The sequence below is a fragment of the Strix uralensis genome, chromosome 13 (assembly GCF_047716275.1).
Source record: "Strix uralensis isolate ZFMK-TIS-50842 chromosome 13, bStrUra1, whole genome shotgun sequence".
In the NCBI taxonomy this organism is placed as follows: Eukaryota; Metazoa; Chordata; class Aves; order Strigiformes; family Strigidae; genus Strix; species Strix uralensis.
Window position 1 is genome coordinate 15,307,761 of NC_133984.1, and position 22,361 is coordinate 15,330,121.

General features: G+C 43.2%; 1 protein-coding gene across 2 annotated transcripts in view; it reads left to right on the top strand.

Annotated features, from left to right (window-relative positions):
• Window positions 1–22,361, top strand: part of AMOT (angiomotin) — a 65,297-nt gene that overhangs the window by 9,887 nt on the left and 33,049 nt on the right. Inside the window, exons 1-3 of one of the 2 annotated variants that reach the window (XM_074882665.1) lie at window positions 2,172–3,086; window positions 16,521–16,687; window positions 18,119–19,037. In XM_074882665.1, the coding sequence (XP_074738766.1) occupies window positions 18,166–19,037 (872 nt within the window). In that variant the 5' untranslated portion in view covers window positions 2,172–3,086; window positions 16,521–16,687; window positions 18,119–18,165. Of the gene's footprint in view, window positions 1–2,171; window positions 3,087–16,520; window positions 16,688–18,118; window positions 19,038–22,361 lie in introns of those variants that run through there. The other variant, XM_074882666.1, reaches the window with a different exon arrangement.

Genomic DNA, 22,361 nt, shown 5'->3' on the forward strand with positions numbered 1-22,361 from the left:
AATAAACAGCAGCAGATGAATTGAGGTTAATATGCCTCGGGCAAGGCTAGCTGCTTTTCAGTGTCTGCATTAAGCAATATTTTTACTTTCCTGATGACTCTACCTTCTCTCTTTACTCCCCACTATTTTCTTTTAGCATGTGGGAGGGAGACAGGATGTGTGATTGAAGAATAGTTTATAACTCTTTAACTCACTGTAGCTATATATTTCCCTTACAACTCCACCCCACAGCATCTAGCAAATATGTGCTTCATTAGCTTGTTCTGCATTGTTTTGGGGATTTTTTGCATTAGCAAACTGTAAGGTTATGGGATGTTAATGAACTGTTTACATGTGTTTCTACATTTGTTCCACTGAAATGTTCTAATGAATGAATGTCAGTTACGAGGGGAAAAAATAGAGGTCTATACATGCTGCATTTGGGATTTCTGAAATTTGACTTCCGGAATTTTTTTCCAGATCTTTCTTTTCAATGTTAAGAGTTGGAAATGTTGGAAAGGATTTGTTTGCTTAGAGCAATTAAAAGGTAAATGGCTGAATCGTGTTATCTCTTCTCACACAAAGAGCCCTAATGAACTCTGGGAGGCCAAGTTTCACAGTGCAAGGATTTGACATGTGGCCAGTTTTTGCACATTTAGTACTTTTGGAATCTGGTGTCATCTTACGGCCAAACCTTACCAAACTGGGGCTGCTTAATGGGCTTAATATTAGTGTGTTAAATCAGCTGTGGACACACCATGACAGCTTCTCTTGTTTTTTGTTTTGCTCTTTCTTGAAATTACAAGTTAGTGAACAGGAGACAGGTAGAAGCTGTCACTCGGAGATTGTCCTCTGGAGTGACCTCACAGCGGGAGGATTTGAGTGCATTGTATGCGAAAGGCAGAGGAGGAGGTGGATTGTGAGAAAGGCAAAGGTACCATTGTTTGTACACCAGTACGTCCCCACTGAAGGACCAGTTTGTTATCTCGGGCCTTGTTTAGATGGGAGATCTGCCCTGATGACAGGCATCAGGCTGGGAGAAGTTAATGCTGCTTACCCCATTTCAGAACAAGGGCTTTGCCTCTCTCACCCAGAGGTTGGTACCACTGCAGAGATGACCGTGTTATTGCCATTACCAAGTGCTACTAGATCTTCCAAAACAGGGAGACTGGCTTAAGCCTTTCTTTTTATCAGTGTTTTAGTATCCTTTTACTGTCATTCTTTAAATGGGGAGACATGCACAAAGGTGCTATGTTCTTAAAACCAAACTATTTTTTAAGTTGAAAGTCTACAGTGTGATTCCAGGCACTAAAGCCTTCAACAAAAACCACCTCTGAATGGGGCTACCATATTTTATTGTGTGGTAAAATGATGAAACACAGCAAAATCTGGGCTGCATTTGGGAAAATACTGACGTCTCTTCCATCTCCTCTTTCCACATCAACCATTAGATCTGGCTGTGGCAGGGTAGTAGAGGTCTGGGGGTGTTTCCTGTTGTGATGGACTGAGCCTTGGAAGACTACACAATGTATATTTTAGTTTCCAGCAGAACATTATATACAGGGAACTCCTTTAATACCCTGCTTATATGCAGTTAGTTGTGATCAGTTCTTGCCACCCTTTCAATTGTTTTCAGCACTTGGCCAACAAAAAGCGGGTGAGTCAGATCCCCTGGCATAAACCCGCTGAACTCCACTGACTTGGGGGAATGGTTCCGACACCTCGGGGCCAGCTCCTGCGCCCGCTTCCGCAGGCGGCCGAGTGACGAGGGAGCTCAGACGAAGCCCTCATCGCCCTCCGTGCTGAGCTGCGGGCTGCGGCAGGGCCGGCCCAGGCGCTCGCAGGCACGTTACCGGCTGGCGCGGCCGGAGCTCCTCGGGGCCTGCTGCCCGGCAGGCCGGGGGCAGGGCAGCGGCCTGCGCGCCCCGCCGGCCCCCCGCGCCCCGCCCGCCGCTGCCGGAGCGCACGGGCTGCGCGCCGCGGCCGCCCGGAGCTCGCCCCTGCGGGGGAGCATTGGGGGCCAGCGGCGGCTCAGCGCTGCTCTCCCGGGATGGGACCGGCTTCCCTGCCGCCGCCGCCCCGCGCATCCGAGAGGCCGGGGCCGGCGGCGGAGTGACGGGCGGGGCGGGGCGGGGGGCGGTCCCCGGGCGGGGGCGGCGGCGGCGGCGGGGCGCTTCCTGCCCGCCCTGGCGGAGCGCCGGCCCGCGGGGCGCCCGCGCCGCAGAGCGAGGCGGAAGGAGGCGGAGGAGGGAGCGGAGCTGCCCTGCCCTGCCCTGCCCTGCCCTGCCCTGCTTTGCTCTGCTCTGCTCTGCCCTGCCCTGCCCTGCCGGTGGGAGCCTGCTGCCGCGGGGAGCCTCTGCCGGGGGACACTGCCGCCCCAGCCCCGCGGCTCCTCCGTGTTCGCCTCGCCCCGCTGCGCACAGGTAACCGCGGAGAAGGAGGCGCGGAGCGGAGCAGCCTCCCCCGGCCGCGATGCTGCGGGCCGCTCTTCCCTGCCGGGGCCGCGGGCGCTGCGAGTGCCCCCGCCGGCGCTGCCACTGACAGCGGAGCCTGTGCCGGGCCACCTCCGCCGGGACGCAGACTTCCTCTTCTTTTTGTTTGTTCTGCCGTTCTTGAGATACCGCTATCCAGGAGGTCCTCTCTGACTGTATTGGATTTTTACCCAGCTATCTTGATTGCCTGTCTGAAAGTATATTTATTTTTAATAAAAAGTCGAGCCACAAATCCAGTTCATATCACGTTCCCCTTTCTGTGGAGTCCGGTTTATTTCTGCAGTTAAAAAAGTTTACTCCCCCCCCCCCCCTCCAATTTTATTGACACTGAGGATGAAGAAGGATTTGCAAATGAAAGCGCCTTGAAATACAACATCTTTTGGAGAGAGCTCTGCAGTTCGCCTGTTGAGTCTCGAATTCCACCCTTTGCCCTTGCTGAATCCACTGTTCTGCCCTTTACTCTCTGGGGTAAAAAACCAAACAACAACAACAAAAACCCGAGGGGAAAAAAAAATACCTTTGGCAGCAGGGAAGCTTTGTGTGACTGACCCAACGAGCTACAAGTGTCCAGTTTCTGAAAAGAAGAAAACCCTTTTGTCTTCAGCAGATCAGTAGGTAAGAGACGTGCTCATGGCGCAAAGGACTCGGCATTCATTCTTGCAGCCTAAACCTGGGAGTTAGGCTGACTTTCTTCTCTGTCAGCTTTTGTCCATCACTTCTCTCCTCCTGTAAAGATTGCTCTTCATCTTGCAAAATTCTTGCAAAAAAATACACTTGTCCACCCATTTCACCACTGGCAGTAAATAGCCAAAAATTAATAGTGATGTACTTATGTGTAATTGGATAAAGTAAAATTCTGTGGAAGTTGCTGAGGTGGGTTTGTGTCAGGCTGTATTTGAAAGCAGACGCGTTTCTTGTGGTGTTCTTTTCTTTGAGAAAATAATCGCAGTCATTGTGCTTGTTATCCACGTGTTGAGATTGTCTTTGCTCGTCATGCTTCACAGAGAAGCATGTATGTGCGTTTATGTATGCACGCGTGCAAACAGGGCTTCCACAGTCAGTTGAGATTTCTTCTTTCACATTGGAATTTGTTTTACATCAAGTGCTTTACTACTGTGTCACAAGGTGTAAAAGTGTTGAACCCCCATAATTAACACACCTTAACAGATTATTGAACATGGCTGGGAACATGCTTGGCACTGTACAGAGTGAGTATGAGGATATGTTTTCTTTGTTTTGAGATTTATTTGAAAGTAAGACTGAAAACGCAGCAGGGACATGTGCACATAATAACTGGATGGAGGCCCAGTCTCCGTGCAGGGAAACATATTTTGTAGCATACTCCTTTCAGTAGGGGCCAAGTGCTGGATGGGTGCTGTATTTCCCATTTCCCTTCTCCCCCAGCTCTGTACCCACTGCCCCACGGCCAGAGTTTCATCGCTACCAGCTCTTTGTGCAGGGAAGGACCTGTGGAATTTTGTGTGGCTGGTAGTAGGGCTCCTCTTTGCAGGGAGGATTATATTCCCTGTGGAAACACACAGCATCCCCCGGCAGGAGGATCTGTCTGTTCATGTGGTGAAACCAGCCTTGACATCATCCTTTTCCCCACTGAGTGGGTTTTTACTGTAGATGATACAGGAAATGCTACATATTGGTCTGTTGTGGTCTCTGTTCCTCTTCCCCCCCCCCCCCCCCTCCTCTTTCCTGTAGTGATTTCTGTGGGCAAAGAAAGTGGAAAAGGTGTCTTGTTCCTGCCTTAGAGGGGGGGCAGCTAGTCAGTGAGCTCTGAGCTGATGGACCCTTACAGAACTGAGGGTGCCTCAGGCTCTGCTGAGGTGCAACAGCCAGTGGGGCACCTTGCGAGCTGGATCCATCTTGGGGGAGAGGACATGGCATAAGTTTTGGCTGCTGTCTCACTTTTTTCTGCTACCCTTGACTTTTTCTGGGGACTGAGCCTTTCTATCAAGTCAGGGTGGGAACACAAGAATCATCTTCTCGAGCTTTCCGTACACCCTTGTGCTGCTGCTGTGTGAGCGATGGGCAGCATCATGTCAGTTTTTCAGGGCTGATATAAAAACATGAACCCTACCATCAAGACCATGACCCTGTTAAATCTTTGGGTCAGACTTTCACCAGGCTTACCTCAGTGACTGCTCTAGGAGTAGGGTCATGAGCTGACCCTGGAAAAATTTGTCCCACAGTTGAAGTTGCACGTTCCTCTGGGGCACTTGATTTCCTCTTTTTCTCCAGGACGCTTATTTGCCACGTAACCCCTGTCCTTAAAACATTCCTGGGAGCCACAAACACAACACAGAATGATTTGTTTCTTCTCTAGCGCTTTCCTGAGGAAAGGATAGGATTTCCAGGAGGAGGGAAAGGGGCGCCTGGTCTTCCCCCAAGCTCGTTGTCTCTGGTTCTAGAGGTGTTTTGCAGGCAGCACTGCCTGCCCTGGGGAGGAGGCTGGAGGTGGAAAGGAAGCTGGGCAGTGCGGATTAGGCAGAATGGGCCATGTACTGGGACATGGGATTGCGGTGGTGCTGACACCTCATCATTGTGGTATTTTTGGCATGACACCTTTAAATTGTGATGGCTGGTTAATATACTGATAGCATGGTTCATCATTCTACCTGTTTATTGTGAACATGACATTAGATTGTGCCATAAACATGGGAGAATCAAAGTATTGCTCCTTCCTGAAGCATGCTTGAACGACTTTGGACTAATGTATGCTTTGTAGCACAGAATGCTGCAGCTGGGCCACAAGGTTTTCATATGTAATACAAATGTATAAAAATTCTCTGTAGTCTGTAATACAGCTCAAAGGGCAGCTGATTTAGACGTGCTTGAGGGTTAAGGTCAGGAGATCACATTCCATAGGTTACTAGATGAAAGTGCTTGAAGAGGGCATAGCATAAATATTTGATTCATATAGAAGGGATTGGTGCAAATCCTTTTGTCCCTTCTCCAAAGATGTTCTGTAGCCAAAGCACTGTTACGAGAAAAATAACCACCAAACAACAGAAAACTTGTAAATTCTTTGTGCTAGAGGAAGTAGGATGGTAGCATGGTGTGTTATTGTTGAATTCCACTAAAATGCTTCTCGTGGGATACACCATCTTCAAGAACAGCTAAGAGAACTAATGTTTTTAAATGTGAAATGACTCATAATGCATGGGCTCTTGAAGTTGGGTTTAACATTGTATGCAAACATTGCCAGCTGGTGGGGATCTTTCTGGATAAATAAGAACTATATTTGTACAAGAAGGCTTGAATGATGTATTTCAGATGCATCCTGATTAGCATAAGCTATTCACTTTGCAAAAGAATAGCAAGAATCCCAGAAGTATAGATAATTTAATAGTTCTCTTGTTCTCTTTATTCTGTTTTTCATCAGCAGACTGACCAGTCTTTTTGTTTATTTAGAAATAAGGTTACATTGCTTTACTGCCATGTTTTCCTAACCATGACAGTGAAACTGAGAATTTGCAACCCACAAGTTCTCAAAGCATAAACGCTTCTCTTCTTCTATCCCTTCCTTTGTCTCCAGTGAGTGTAATGTGATTTTTTTTGGGGGTGGTGGTGGTGGTGTTTTTTGATGGAACAACTTGCACCATTTAATTCTGTATAGCACCCAACACAAAGATGTCTTGGTCTATGGCTAGGGCTCACTGTGACTACAATGAATGAACAGCTGAAGTGAAATTTCAGCTCATTAAAGGCTTTATTTTCTTAATGTGGAGCAAAATCTGATGTACATTTAGGATGTTGCTGTATGAATACAGAGATAAGTCTTTAATTCGAGAATTATCAACAGTCCAAGTATATGTTAATGTATAAATACCGTGAATAAATATATCTGTTCGTACCTCTCTTGGGGCAGAACTCTTGTTTTGCAGTTCTTGCTTCATTCTTACTGACAACCTTTAAAGAGCTGCAGAACTGCAACCTGACAGGAAGACAAAACCCATTATAAGAAAGTTCTTACATGTTAAGAGTTTGTATTAAACTAAAACCTGGCTCCAAACACCTGTAATTTATGAGATTCTCCATTCAGTGCAGAGTATGGTGTGTGTTAGGTTCTGTTCTGAATTAAAAAGAAAACTATGACCTTGTTCTTGGCAAAAGGTTCTTGGATTATTAGATGTTCCCACTTTGGGGTGAAGTGTAAATGCTTTCAGAATAAAGTAAGATGCCTGTTTTCCCCCATCTAACTGTTGTTGCACATTCTGATATTTCAAGGTATTTTCAGACACTCACTTTTGAAGAAGTCTTCTCGAAGGTTTCCTAATTGGATTTTTTTCCCTCTTTGCTGTTGTGGACGATATAGTGGGAGTGGAATGTCCTTGGTTGCCAATGTTTGCTGCTAGGTATCCCCCTTCCATGGAGACTGAATGTTTATAATAGTGTGAGAACAGCCATTCTTGGTGATTGGCAGTAAGGTTCAAGGCTCTCTTTCTCCTCTCCACTGAAATACAAGAGAGGACTTGGATCTCTTGGTTCTTCATAGAAGTGTTCCAAATTGCCCATTGCTGGGGTTATAAAGTTTCAGGAAGCACTAGAGGATTTGTCAAAATGATTTAGTCCATTGTGTTGAATCTGGGCCACAACCGATTTCTCTAAGCTCATTTTCTGCTTTCAGGAATTCTTTGCTTGTCTTACTTTCTGATGAGTATTTACTTTCTAGATTAGACTTTCATCTAACTCTTATGCCTGGTCTTCTCTCTGTATGTGCCCCATATATGGCATCATCATATTGTAGGCTTTAAATCATTGTCTTTATGAAAGAACAGGCACATAGCTGCCCTGTGAGTCCAGTTTGGCTGCAGGAGCTTTTCAGTTGTTAAACCCTTTTCAACAGGAGAGAGTGTATTCCCAAAAAAGCTCTGGAATGCAGTGCCGGCCACAGGAATAATTGCATATTGCAGCCTCCATGCTATGGCCATACCTTCAGCTTTTGTGAAAGTATTTGGTTCATGCTTTGAACAGATCTGATGCTGCAATTGTGTCCATGTGCAAATACTGTATTGTATGGAGAACTCTAAAGTCGGCAAATATCCAAATCTTGCACATTGCTTGGCTCTCCAGAATAGCCTTGAAATGTAATCTTCAAGATAGAAAAAAAATCTCAACAATTTTTGGGAATAATAATGTAAAGGAGCTCCTAGGAGTAATTAATTCTTAAATGTGCAATATAACATTTGTCTTACTTGCGTACTATGCCTGTAAGTGAAAGGAGTTTTTCAGGGTTAATGGAATTTGTGTTTACCTAGACACTAGGGTATAATTTTTTAAGTAAAAATATATTTAGAATTACCTGTGTATAAATGGCTACTCAGAGCAAACCAGGCATTTAATGTGAGTGGGAGATTGGTGAATGAGGAATGAATAGGTGAATGAATAGGAGTGGAAAAGAAAAAGTCATGAACAAAACAAAAAACTGATAACAAAATAAAAAGGCCTGTGGAAACAGAGTTCTCAAAGCCTTAAAATCATGTCTTAGTAGAGTAGTGGTTGTGTGAGGTGCTTAGCTTAAGCAAAGGATGAACATGTGTTGGGGTCTCCTGTAGTGCCTGGGGATCATGAGTTGTGATCATCCTTCATGATGGGTGTTCGATGTGTCATGCTTTGTTGGGAGCAGCTCCTGTATTGCTAGGTTGGTGCTGGAAAAGTGAGTGCTCTCTCCTATTTCTAATAGCTGAATCGTCTCATATTTTACTGGCACGCAGTCTGCATTCTTGGTCCTGCAGACGGGGTTCAGAGATAAATACTGCCATTCATACTGGTTGCTTTTTTACTTTCTCATCCACTCACAGAATGACTGTTGTCTAGTTTGGTTGTGTCTAAGCTTAAAATAACCTTTTATTTTTTTAAATACTAAATATTTGAAAATCTTTGGGAGTTTGGAGAGGTCTCTGGTCATTTTCCTTGATAACTATTGTTGAACTATATAAAGTTCATCAGTATTGGTTAGAATATAGAACCAGGACTTTTTTTAAACCATGAAAAAGTTCATGGATATAATAAAATTGGTTTTTAAAGGCCTTGCTGTTATTTGTATTAGCAAAGCACTTACAGTGTCTAGTTGTAGACCAAGATGTTGAGCAGTTCTCTTACATGAATGTCTATGAATTAAGCCAATTTAAGTTTTTGTTTAATGAATTAATTAGCATTTGTAAGACCTTATCTAAGAGTTTTATCATAGTAATGTTTGTTTACTTTAAAATGCTTTGTGACTCTACACAACTTGTTTTTTAAAAGAATTACTTAATCTTTTAGGATTATTTACTGTAACCCTCAAGGAAAGTAATTCCACATTTCAGTGACTTTGTTCACTTCAGGGTTTGGTGGACTCTTCCTGCTGTTCTAATTTGGGTGGTTCTGCGTGCAGCTGAAACAAATTTTATTGCTTCATACTAGGGCTAGCCTGTCTTGTTGTGGGGCTTGGGAAAAACAGGGTGGGAAAACATATCTTCCTACTTTTTCCATTGTCTTTTTGGAAAGAAACAAAGCTGAAACCTCCTCCATATGTCTGGAGACACAGAACATGAAAACAGTGTAAGATAGCCTATGGAGGTGCACAAGGAATTGGTAATCTATAGTTTACTGAAATCACCACAACTGAGTGCTGATATTAATATTAGATAAAAACAAATTTGAAACACTTTTTACTGCAAAATGATGAACGTTGAGGAGACTGAGAGCAGTTCTGTAGTCTAAGGTAAGATCAGGGAACTGTAGAGACCAGACAGAAAAGAGCACTCCAAAGTTACTGAAAAAAACACAGCTTTTACTGTTGCCAAGTTGGGGTCAGGTGTGGAGCACTCAGATTTTGTTTTAAAAAAGAGTAACTAATAAAAAAGTCTTAGCACCCATGGGGGAAGAGTGGATTTACCACCTGGCAAAAGACCAGTGCATTTCTGATTTGGGGAAGTAGGGATGGCAAGAGAAAATTTGTACGGGAGGCCACTGGCCCCATCCTAAACTGCTCAGGTGGCATTTTGAAGGGATGTTTCCATGGAGCAATGTCAAAAGGCTGAAATGGAGATCAGGGCCCAAGATGGTGCTTGTGGGAGGCTGACGGCTCTGAGGGAGCACTTCAGCTATGTGCTGCCTTGCGAGACACAGGATAGCAGGTTTTCCAGGCCGAGTGAGGCCCTAGCACTCACATTCCTCAGGCGGTGGAGAGCTCAGTGCATTTCCTGCTGCAAGCACTGCTGGCATTGACTACAGCTCTGAATGAGAGCTGGGGCATGGTTAATTATTTTGGATTTGTGCTTAAGGAGCAACATGTTACCTGTGGTTTCTGCGTGTTCAGTGAAGTTCATTTTAGCACATCTCAGTGTTTAAGTGGAGTAAAGATCATGGTGTGTTATTAGTTGCTGACACTGCACCACCAAAACACAAAAATGCAGATTTCCTTCATTAGGGGAATATTGTGTAGCTCTAACTTTTTTTCTTCTGCAGCTGCTAGGGATACCTTGGAGAAGTATCTTCTCCAGCTGTAGAAAATACTCAGAAAGTTCCCCTGCCTTCTGCTTGCACAAGTTCTGGGCTGCCTACATCCTCAATCAAAAACATTTCGGCAGGATATATGCTTAAAATATTTGCTGCTCCACTATTGTGGAAAATCTTTCTAGTAGTGATGAATTTTATATTAGCAAGGAAGAAGTTTTGCTGGTATGGTTTACACAAGGTTTCCTAAGTAATATACCTAAAAACAATTATTTCCTAGTGTAATTGCATCTGCTTTAGAGTGGTTGCGGGAGTAGTTACATTGAAAGAAATCAATTCCCCGAGTGACATAGTTGTGGCAACAAAAACATAAATGTAAGCCAGGATTTAGCCAATCAGTGCTGTGCTAAAATGTAATAGTAATATCTTCCTCCCAGTGTGGTGGTGAGGCTTAATTAATCATCTTACAAGTAATTAAAGGTTTTTACAAGGTGCACATGAAAAACCCAGGTGGTTATGATAAAAGAACAACACCAAAACCACTTTTATAACATCCTTGCTTTCTAAAAATTTGGTGGTCTGGATCTTCTGTTGGGTTTTACTTTTAAATACCCATTGAGATCACAAAATGGGCTTGCTTCATGATACTGGGTTGTCCCAGTACTGTATTAGGTTTGTTCCCTTCCTTGAGCCACAGCATCTCAGAATGAGCATTGCCAGCTGCCAGTTAAGCTGACTGACAACTGATAAGTAACCTGTATTTTAAATGTTTCTTTTTACAAAGAAAAAAAAAAAGCAGCCCTTTGAAAAAAGGAAGGGCCGTGCCTGCTTGCTTTTTCGTATTCTGTAACTAGTCCTGTTAAATTCTGTAGAACTACTTTGTGAAATAAGAAGAGCTCCTCCACATGGGGGCTTAAAATAGTTTAAATTGTGGTAATGCAAGAAAAACCCAGAAAATTCCATGCTAAAGTTAGGCCATAGTGATTGTTTTCTTCTCTACACCCTTTTCCACCTGCAGTTTTTATTTGTGTCAACTTACGGTACAAATTTTCAGGATGTGACAACTGACATACGAGGAAAAACTACCTTAAGGTAGCATAAAACAGATATATCTGTTTGGGGATTTTATTTCCATTGTTTTCAGGACTTAAGATTTTAGGTTTGAATTTTGACTTTATTTTTAATGTAGATGGTGATTCTAATCTTTTTTTATCTCACCAGCAATTAAAACAGCCTGATCCTATCGGTAGGGACAAATGATGCACTGTCAACGTTTTGCTCCCTTCTGATAATGCACATGAAACTGGTTTGCGTGTTTGAAGATTACATTTTACTCTCACATGGTTTTCATTATCTGAGAGCCCCGAGGAGAGGCCTGGACTAAATCAGTGAAGGAATGGAGAAACCACACAATGCAATGAAAATGGTGCTGAGGCATACTTGGGATAGTTGTGGGACAGGGGCTGCTGACGACAGAAGCAGGGCGCTGCCTGAGTGCTAGCAGCAGCAAGAAGTGGAGCATTCTTAAAAGACAAAACAAAATGATGTTGAATTAAAATTGCGGCTTGGGTTTACAACAATTCCCCAATTCTACAAGGATAATTACTGGAAATCTGTGAAGTTTGAAGCAGATGATTCTTGCTCCGTATGCGCTGAGAGGCAGTCCTCTGAAATGAGATCTGATGTGACTAAACCTGTGTAAACTTAATCTGGTTTTATCAAGAAGACATCTAAAAGGTGAGATCTTGGCCTTTATGAAGTTAATAGCAAAGCTCCTGTCGCTTGTGCTGGAATTAGTGTTTCAATAAATATGCAGAATTGTGGTACATGCCACTAAAGGGTTGTCTCTCTGCAGATGTGTGACTAGCGCTTGGTAGTGCTGCATAACAATTTAAGTAACTGAATGATGTGATGTATTCACGTAGAAATATTCCCAATAAAAACAGCTGAATGAATATACATAGACTGGTTTTGCTATTAGACCAGTATATTCAGGATAAGTTCTCCTGCCCCCCTGACTTTTGAAATTTTCTGGACGAACTTGAAATTCCATAGCATTCTTATCAAAATGCTTAAAAGCCATGAAGCATTCCTATTTATACCAGGCTTTTTACGTGTTTATTATTTTCTTTTTTTCCTTTGTAATATAAAACCTAAGTTGTGTTGGTGAAGATTATAGGTACTTCCCTGTGAAGTAATTGATACTTTATAGTGAAGGAGCACTAATTCAAAGGCCAACTAAGGTCTTCTCAGTTTTTTCCTTAGAAATGTTATTTAGAGGAGGTCTTCCTATGTTGATGTCTTGACTTACTTATCTCAAGCCAGACCCATCAACTTGCTGCTTTTTCTTCAGGCCTGCCAGGCTGTCTTGTGCTGTTCTGTGCTGAAATCCCAATACGATTAGCATTTGAGGAGAATGGTTAGTGGTTCTCAGCGAGGCAGTCTAGTTCTTGGAGAAGGTGGACTTGGTTTGGCCTGAACAGTTGTTAGAACTGTGATCAACCTTCGGGTGTTCTGGTGGCCTCTCGCTATAATTTCCTGATGATCTAATATAATGGGTATGCATATTATTTGCACCCCTCCGGGTGACATTGTTCTTGTTTTTAGTCAAAAGAAGGAAGTTTTTCTCGTTTGCCCAGTGACTCTGTCCTTCTGGTATGAAGATGAGTAATGTTGGCACTGCTCCATGCACCTGCTCAGTGCCACCCTCCGAGATCACCTGAGCCACAGTCAGCAGATCTAGGCAAGCAGGGACAGGATGGTTGAATGAAAGCTGGGGAAGTGTTTATGGTTGGAGTCTGAAACCCACTTTTGGTTAGCAGCAGGTGCTAAAATGCTATCACAACTCTGGGATTTGTTGTGCGCTGCCTCGTAGCTTTGGGTGTTGGCGCCAGACGTTGGGAACCTTTATCCTCAAGGACTATCCTATTGCGTATTCTCTCCCTTCCTCCTCGTGGGTAGGACTGAAATGAAATGAAGAGCATTTAGTGATAACCTGCACTATTCATTAAATAATTTTGGACCTCACCCTTGTGAGTCTGGTACTCATAGCCACTTCAAAGTGAGTGTGTGTGAGGAATAGCCATGTTTTCAGTGGTCTTATAGATTCTCATGTTAAGTGAATTTTGCAGGATCGGGCAGTCAGCCTGCTGGGTTTTGCATAGGCCATGTAGCAAAGGCATATTTCTATTAAACAGTGGGTGACTCAGCATGTGAGCTGGCCTCTGTGGTTGCCCGGGGACTTCACAGCCAGTTCTTTCTATGCTATCTCTGTTTTGTGTTCCCCTCTTCTATTACAGTGTGCAGGAATGCATGTGCACCTAAAAAAACAACCTAAGACTTCATCTAACTGATAGCATCCCATCACCTGTTGCCAACCGGGATAAGCAGTATCACAGGCACATCTTTGAAGAAAAACATAGAATTAGCAAAACTCACTGCTTGAGTTTGAAGTCTGTCACTGGATTGTTTTGTGTATGAGTGACACAAAATTTAGTAGTAAAACTGAAAGCGCTTAACTGTACTCCAGCCCTTTTGGGGTAGTGAACCTGTTCCCATCCCACCTGATGCGTAAGCTAATTAGCTTCTTGGCTAAGCAGTAATTCTGGGCAAGTATGTACAGGCTGTCCTCACAGGGACTCTTGCATTCCTCTTAGTTTCACAAGCTAAAGAAAGATGCTTCTCTTCGCTTGTGAGGTTATTATTGCTCCATGCAGGTTAATTGAGCTATAGCATTATAGCCACTCATCAAACAGTGGTGAGTAGCTCACTTGTCTAAGCTTGTTTATTTTTATAATGCTGAAAAATATTTGCACACTGTACAGAAGTGTGCTGCTTTGGTTCCTTACAGCCTGGCAGTATTATAATTTTAAATTCTTCATTAATCTTTCTTCCTCACAAGGGACTGGCAAGGTTCTTGTGCATAATTACCTGATGTTTAAGACAGAAGCCTCAGCTACTGAGTTTTTACACAATGCCCTGCAAACATGGGTCTTTTCTTCCTTAAAGTGTACCTACACTACCTCCCCTTTTATGCCCATTCTTGATCTCAGCATGCTTATGTACATTATTTGCAATTCCTGTGGTAGTTTTACCAGTTCTAGACTCTGATATTTCACTCGAGAACATACAAATGTAAAGTTACCATGAATAATTTCAGACAAGAAGTTAGAATAAAGTAGTAAGATGGTAAAGCTGCGATGCTCAGGAGCAAACTGTGAACTTGGTTGAGCCTGGGAAATCTTACCTCACAGTGGTTCCTTGGAACAGAATTGTTCTGAGACTGAGTTTTTCACTTGAAAAGCAAGGTGTTTCTAGCTTTGTGGTTATGAAGAGTACACTATCCAATCCATAAGCCAGTACAGTTTTGCAGAGTTGTTGGTAGTCTGAATTCAACCCTATCCATCGTAATAGATTTAGGCTAAACCCCCAAATATGTCTGTTTAAAATGTCTACAGAACCTATTCCGATTTTTTTCCAGCTCTATCACAACAACTTTTCCAGTGCACCTCTCTAATTTTGATCTTTGGCACGCTGAAAACTGAAATTGCTGGAAGAGGCTAACACAAATAGAGTTTGGTGTCCAAATAAATAACACATGGGCTTCAGTACTGATTATACTGTTCATTTTTCTGTTTCATTACATAAAAAAGTTAACTCACTGGTTCTACCATGAGTTTCCAGCTTGCTCAGAAAGCAGATTCCAGGAATGCTGCCACCCAAGTTAGTTGCACAAGATTTTCTTTGTTAATTAAAAATAATGGGATAAAGCTGGAAAAAATAGGCTTAATGCTAACAGTTGGTATTTAAAGAAAGTGGATTTATTGGCCAGAATATCTCAGTCCACCTTTTGTTTTGGATTTCCAGGCTGATTCCTAGTTTACATCCACACTAAAATTAGTAGTATTCAGTTCCAGCAAATACTTTCAGTGTGAACTGTGCCCTCCCTTCATTGGATCCGCAGAATAAGCTTGTATTGCTGTGAAGTGAAACTCTGTGTGTGAAATGGTTGCTTACAGATTTACTTCCTTGAATGTATGAAGGAGTTAAATGTGCACAGATTGAATTTGTCTGTTGAGAAAATCTTTAAGGCAGAGAGGCAGAATCTCAAGCTGGGTTGTATCTTTGTATTAAAAAAATAAACACACACCCCCCTTAGATTTTTCCAGTTGAGACAAAAGAAATCTTTGGGTGGAAAGGCAGCATCATATTGCATAATAAAAGCCTTTTTATGCTTTAATAAAAAGGGTTGCTTAGGGCAACTTTGTTTAAAAAAAAAAAAAAAAGGAGTCAGTGGTGATACTGGTATGAGGGGGACAAGGAATCCTTAACTTCTGTTGTGCAACACTGGGAAAAGAGGCTAGAAATTGCTCTAGTTATCTGCTATCTTAATGCCTGGTTTAAAGGTTCTTTACTGCATATTTGCTGGCAGCTGTTTTCAATATATCCCTCTCGAGCTAAGTCACCAGTTAAGAATTTGACATTAGATGTTTTTTTCAACCACCATCTTGAAGTACCATACCACACAACACAGCGTTGTTCTCTAGTTAGATATTGCTCATGTGCCTTGAAATTGCTGTTGACACCTCAAGCATTTAACTTGCAGATCTGAGATAATTTTTGTTGGGTGTGGATGTGTGCCATAATAAGACAGAGACAGAAGTATCCATGTCTGCATTCCTTCACTACATCTGTTCACTTTATTTTTTGCAACATTCCAGAAAATTAAGTTAAATTATACATCTCAGTGAATATTTTTAATTTCACTAGTTCTGTTTCAGTTGCCTGCCCTTAAAGTATAAGCACATCGAGTGCACAAGTATGTTCCATTTCTTTTGTGTTGTTTGCCTTTTTCTTTAGGACACCTTCAGTAGTAGATTTCACTGCTTCTTGAATAACACACCTAAATACACATTTTTCTGTGTTCTCCTGATTCTCCTCTCAGTGGTTAAAGTTTCTTTGGTGCTTTATATTCTGAAACAGGAAAGTAACATAATTAAAGAATGTTTTGGGAATTAGAGCTGTGCTCTGCAATATATTTCTGCCATATACTTTGTCAGTGTCCTTTTCTTGCTCTCACTTTCACAGTCTGTAAAATAAAGCTTATAATATCCCTATACTGATTATTCTCAGAGTCATTTCTGAGGCATAATTTGTTGAATTTTATAAAGCATTTAACTCTATCACCTTTAATCAAAGGATTTCTGCTGATACAGTTTGAAATATACAGCACCACTGGAAAAGGAGCTGTAAGCACAGGGTATCATCATCTGTGCTGCAGCTTTCATTCTTAGCAAAAAATAAAACAATGGAGTTAAAGAATTAGCGGGTTTTAATCACTGTTTCACTTGGAGGCACAGATGGGACAGAGCATTACTTGGCAACATTTAATCTTGGAGCAGAAATTGTCATGATTAAAGCAGCAGCTGGAGTAGATTGCTAGGGATGGGGGGTTCATTCATCCTAAAGGGATCAAAATTGTTGGGCTCTGGGAGAAAACAAGAAGCTACAAAAGAAAAATCTGAAATATGGGCCAGAATTTATTATTTCTAGGGTCTCATCTGCTGATTAAAATGATGTTTTCAATGGTTTCCTCAGAATTATTTTGGAAGCGAGGAGAGTATCAAGTGATCTGGCCTACTGAAGAGGAGACCGAAGCCATCTCTGAGTGGAGATTTTGGACTTGCGGGAGGAAGGCTGTGGGTGTCCCCTCCATGTGGCAGAACTGCTCCTCCTTGCCAAGGAAGTCAAAGTGAAGGAAATAGGTATGTGCCACTTCAAATAGGGTTTCAGAAGAATCATGTTCCAGGCCAGTTAACAGGGACTGAATTCCTACTTTGGTGAGGCATCCTGGGATGAGGTGGATTTTAATTTTCTCTTCATTAATGCTTGCAGAAGGGTTCTGTCTGCCTGATGCGTCGGGGCCTTGTGTTACATGGTAGACTCCTGTGGTAGGCTGGCCTGAGGGAAGAAGTTGGGTGGTTGTGGAGATGCAGAACAAAGCAGACCGTTCAGGTCTCCTGTCTCCTGCAGTCCATCCCTGGTTCTGCCAGGGAGCAAACTGTTGGGAGCAAATTACCTTTTGCTAAGGGACAATGTTATCCAGAAAAAAGGTGTCAAAAAAAGGACTAGAATACCAACATGCAATCTGCTGTCAGGGCAGAGCCACAGCTTAGCCAACAAGTAAAGCATACTCTTTGTTCTAAACTGTTCTAGCTCAAAAGTAGCTCTGCTTCTAATCAAATGTCTCAAAGGTATCATTAATTTTGAATATTTCAACTCATGCAAGGCCAATGGGCTTGAGTTCCTGTGACAAATTCCTGATTCCACTGGGAGACTGAGTGAAGTGTAATCGGTCACTGACTTAATCTGTACTCAGGATGTACTTGACATTGGCTCTCTGTGTTTCTCTCATTGGTTCACAGTGTTTTCTCCTGCCACTCAGAGGTCTTTTTCTGTTCCTTAGATCAGACAACTCTTTTTCCTCGTCTTGCATTTGCATGCATTCAGCTGACGATATTTAGATGTGTGAGGATTTGGTTGCCTTTGTATAGCAGGAAGTTAGAGAGTCCTCACTTGCACCAGTACGTAGTGTTTTCTGCATCAGGGAGACTAGGTGCTGATCTCACTCTGGGTATTTCATAACTCTAAAAACCTGCTGACTAATGAGGTATTCATTAATTGCTTTAAACGATCTAAGCTAAGAGATTTCTTTACTTCCTTTGAACCATATACTATGTCAATGGGCCTCTCTTTTTTTTTTTTTTCCCTTGAAACTAACAAATTGCTGATTTCACCCTTTAATCCTTGTCTGCCTCAGAAGATGGGAAGTGTATTTCACTGTTGGTAGCCCTGCATGTAAAGCAAACAGGTCTTAAGCATTTTTACCATCATTCTGTGAATTATAGGTCGCCTTACTGCCTGAAAGCAGCCTTGCTGTCTGAGGTATTTGGCATGCATCCCTACAGCTTGCAGTCGATTGATATTCCTATAAACTTGCAAGTCACCTTTCATCACCTTTTGAGGCTTTGCCCCCTGGCATGCAAGTCCTTCTTAGGTCAAGGGCCTTAATGACCCCCATTGTTATGGGAACCTTTGGTAATCTAACCTGCTTTTTTCTTTATTTCAAGCCATTGCTCTTAAATGTCTCTTGCTTGATCCACTCAGGCACTAATAACCGTGTCTCCTTTCCTTAGGTCAAGGGCAGCTTTTACATTCCACCCAAAAGGCACCACAGTTTGAGATGAGGAATTCAGAAGAGCAAGCAGCTACGACAGTTTTACAGCGCCTGCTGCAGGAGCAGCTCAGATACGGAAACCCAAATGACAACCGTAACCTTCTTGCCTTACACCAGCAAGCCACAGGAAATGCCCCCCCTTTCAACAGCACTGGGAGTCCAGCATCTCAGAACGAAGGGCTGAGCTCCCAGGACCACCAGCTTGTGACTCATGCTGCCCGTCAGGAGCCCCAGGGCCAGGAGATACAGGTGGACAACAGCATCATGGAGAAACAGCTCTCTCCACGACTTCAGAACAGCGAGGATCTCCCAACCTATGAGGAAGCCAAAGTCCAGTCACAGTATTTCAGGGGTCAGCCGCATGCTAGTGTCGGGGCAGCCTTTTATGTAACAGGGGTCACCAACCAAAAGATGAGGACTGAAGGGCGGCCCACAGTTCAGCGAGTGAGCCCGGGGAAGGTCCACCAGGATGAAGGACTTAAGGACCTCAAGCAAGGGCACGTCCGCTCCTTGAGCGAGAGGCTGATGCAGCTGTCCTTGGCCACCAGCGGTGTCAAGGCCCACGCGCCTGTCACGAGTGCGCCGCTCTCCCCCCTCTCTCCGCTTTCTCCTCAGCAGTCCAGCGACCCTTATAAAAATTCTGGCTCCAATGAGTTCTACAAGAACTCAGTGCAGCCCCCTTCCCAGCCCAACATGAAAGGAATGGAGCAACGAGGTCCTCCTCCAGAATATCCTTACAAAAATGTGTCCACCCCATCTATGAACTGCAAAACTCAGGACTCGGGACATTTCTATAGTGATCATCGCATGAGCCAGCAGGGAAGATCTGATGGGCCTATGATGAGGTATCAACATCCCCCTGAGTATGGGTCAGTCAGGTAAGCAAGATCTTAAAACCAACGCCATGACAGCCACATAAGGAAAGACAGTATAAAACTCAGTCCATTGCCCTCACTCCTGAGACAGGTTTTCTTTCAGCAAAGATCCCATCTTTATTATGTGAGATGACATACTGTGTTTAGCTACAGACTGTGTCTGGAAGGACTGTAACCTGTTTCAGTAGCTTACTTAGAGAGGACCTGACTCTTTTTAAAAAAAAACACAAACGAAAAAAAAAAAACAGAACAAGCCAGCTTGATTTTATGGCATAGGGAAGTTTAATGCTGAGGTTCCAAAGCCTTAGAAAAGGTTTGCTACAAAAGCCAAAGCTATGGTGTGATTCATTGTAGAAACTTGCAGTTACTTATTGCAAGACTTAAGCTGTTCTTTAATTACATCTGCCCGGACAAAAGATTTTTTTTTTAGGTTTAAACTGCATCTAAATGCTATGTAGGAAATGAGAAAGTGAATGAAAGCAATAATGGTGCAGGTAACAAAAATCATCTGAGCTTCCTTTAGAGTTTTTCGGATTTTATTTTCAGTGGGCCAAAGTGCAGGAGTGGAAAAGGGAGCATGCTTTGTGCCTCATCCCAGACTTGCTTGTTTAGCTTTCGCTAATTTTCCTTGCATCATTTGAAATCTCAGCCTGTTCTGGTTTCCTCTAGATAAGGAGCTAGATTTGGCTTGAGCCAAACACTGATGTCCGTGTGGGTGAAGATGAAGTTTTATTCAGGTGGGCTAAAAATATGGCTTTACTTTACCTGTTTCCTTACCATCTCATCTCTGTCCAAGACCATGTGCGATTTGGTATAATGATTTTCGCCTCATTTTGAAGCTAAAGGGGTAACACAAAAGAGCAACAGGAGGGTGTTGCTACATAAGTAAATGGTGAGGTCTCTGTGCATTTGTGTTTGCACATACTGCATTGTGTTTTGAGGGGAACATGAAGAAGAAACCAGTCTGTATTTGGGAACAGAGTCTGAGCTTTGGGGAATTTGAATCTGCTCAGAACCTTCCTAGTCCTATGGGGAGCTATTTTCAGAGTTTGTCCACCATTGTTTGTGATCTGAAATGACTTCAGCAGCATACAAGCCTGATGAAAAGGCCCTTTGATCTGGCTAAATAAATAATAAAGAGGCCAGGAAAAGGGGAAGTAAAGGGTTTAGGGGGGGTAATGATTGTAGAAGCTTGTTGCAAATATTTTTGAAAATTCAAAGGCCTCAAATCTCTGTGCACACAAGAAAGGGAAACAGATCCTTAATGGTTATGCATCAGAAATACTCATAATATTATATATAGTGAATCTGAGATGTAGCCTGCTTGCTGTTTAAGGGAGAGGTATTTGAAAACACGCCAACAGTCAGCTCCTCTAGACAGGGTGATTTTTGTCTGTATTGGATGGATCCTGGCTGCTTTGAAAGAACATGGAGGGGGGGAAGGGGGGGAGGAGAAAGGTTCAGCTGGCAAGGTTTCCAGTAGGGGAAGCAACTGAAATTTGTCTTCAAAGCATTGGGAATCTAATGAGGTTACTTTTTAACCTAAATAGCTGCACAGAGAAGAGGTTTCCTTTGCAGGCAAATGCTGTAGCAGTAGAACAATTGCAAGACTAATCCATAAATTACCAAGCAGCGTAGCAAAGGAAGGGAGCGAGTCCTCTGTTCCCCTCCCTCTCCCACACACTTTAAGAGAAACTGTCATTTAGACAAGCAACCTTCTGTGTTACTAAAGGTGCAGCTGGGTAATGGTGTGAGGATTTTAAAGGCATATAACTTTCGGGAATGCGTTTGCCTTGCACCAGGCAGTGCTAACGAGTGTCTCTGCAGTCTCACTGGAGTGATAAAGTATTTTCAGAGACTCCAGTTTTCCTGTGCTGCAGCTCTGTGTTTATCGGGATTAATTTGGATTGGTAAATGTGTGCATTTTTTGAACTGTGCGTCAAGGAAACAAAGCCCCTTCTTTCTGCTCGTGAAGCCACACCCTTTTCTGCGGGTTTTTCCCCTCATTGTTCGGGGGAATTTGAGGGTGACCTAACGATGCGGTTAAATAAAACTCGTTGAGCAAGATAAACATTGGGGAATTCACAGCATTCTCATGCTTCACCCTCCCAAGTCTGGGAAAGGAATGGGCTGTGTGGTAAGTTTAAACCAGTCTGCAAACAGTTTACCTCACCTGCTCTTGGGCGGTGTAAGTTTGGGAACACGTAGATGTTCGTAATGGTGTTGGTTTAATGTAAATACTAGGCATGCCGGAGGCATCCGTGCAGTTATTTGGAAATTTTAAAGAAAGTTCGGAAGAGGGCTGTCTGTATGTGGAGCTCCAAAATCGTATTCTCTCCCTAATATCTCAGCTGCACTTTAGCATTGGTGATGAAAACAAACCTTCAGGTCTAAGAGGAGAAGATGGGTGCCTTGGGCTCAGTGTCCTGTGGGATTGCAAGGTCTCCTGTGACAGAACAGCGAGAGATGGGGGAGAAGGGGCTCGTGTTGATACAGTTTTGGGCGCAGAGGAAGCTCGCTGTCTCTCCGATTCAAGCGCCATCCTCTGTTCAGAGCCCAAATGACTGAGCTCCTGCTGTGGTGATTAATCCCATTGACTTCACAGAAACTTTTTGAGGAGGAGGTCTGCAGAATTTGTCCCATAATTAGTAAATCACTTCTGTGCACTGCATTCCCTTGAGCAGCATCAAAGTGAGGGATAATCAGGTATGACTAGGAAGCAGGACAAAAATGCATCCGTTTGATTTCAGCTGTCTAATCAAGTGGAGTCTGCTCCCTCCTGCAGTCAGCGTTTCCCAGTTTGTGCAGGAGGGCTGCGGAAGAGAGGGGAACTGTAGCTTCTTGAACATGAAACAGGCAGGAGAAGCTGGGAAGGCAGAAAAAATTTTAACAAGCCAGAGACCTTTCCTGATCTCTGCATTCTTCTGCCCTCCCCACTTTGTTGCTCTACCCGCAGATCTTCTGCGTGACTTGATGTTTGCAATCCTGGCAGCCTCAGGACTCCTGATGGCTAGGTTTGCTTGCAGAGCTGCCCTTACTCTGTGTCTCTGTCTTCATGACTTAAAAGCTAACGTGACCCTTGTAGTTGCAGAACCATAAATCCAGGTTTGTACTTGGCCCACGTGGTGTGTTTCTCCAATACGCGCCAGGGACTGTAAGGGAAGCAGAGATTCTTGTGTGATACAGTCTTCAAAATGAAGTGGCCCTTAAAAGTTATGCTTTCGAACTTAAACACTTGCAGGCATTATTGCTCTGAGTTTTTTCCTACGTTTGGGGTTTTCAGGTCGATGACACAGAGGCAAATGGAAGGAGGTTGTGTAATTTCGT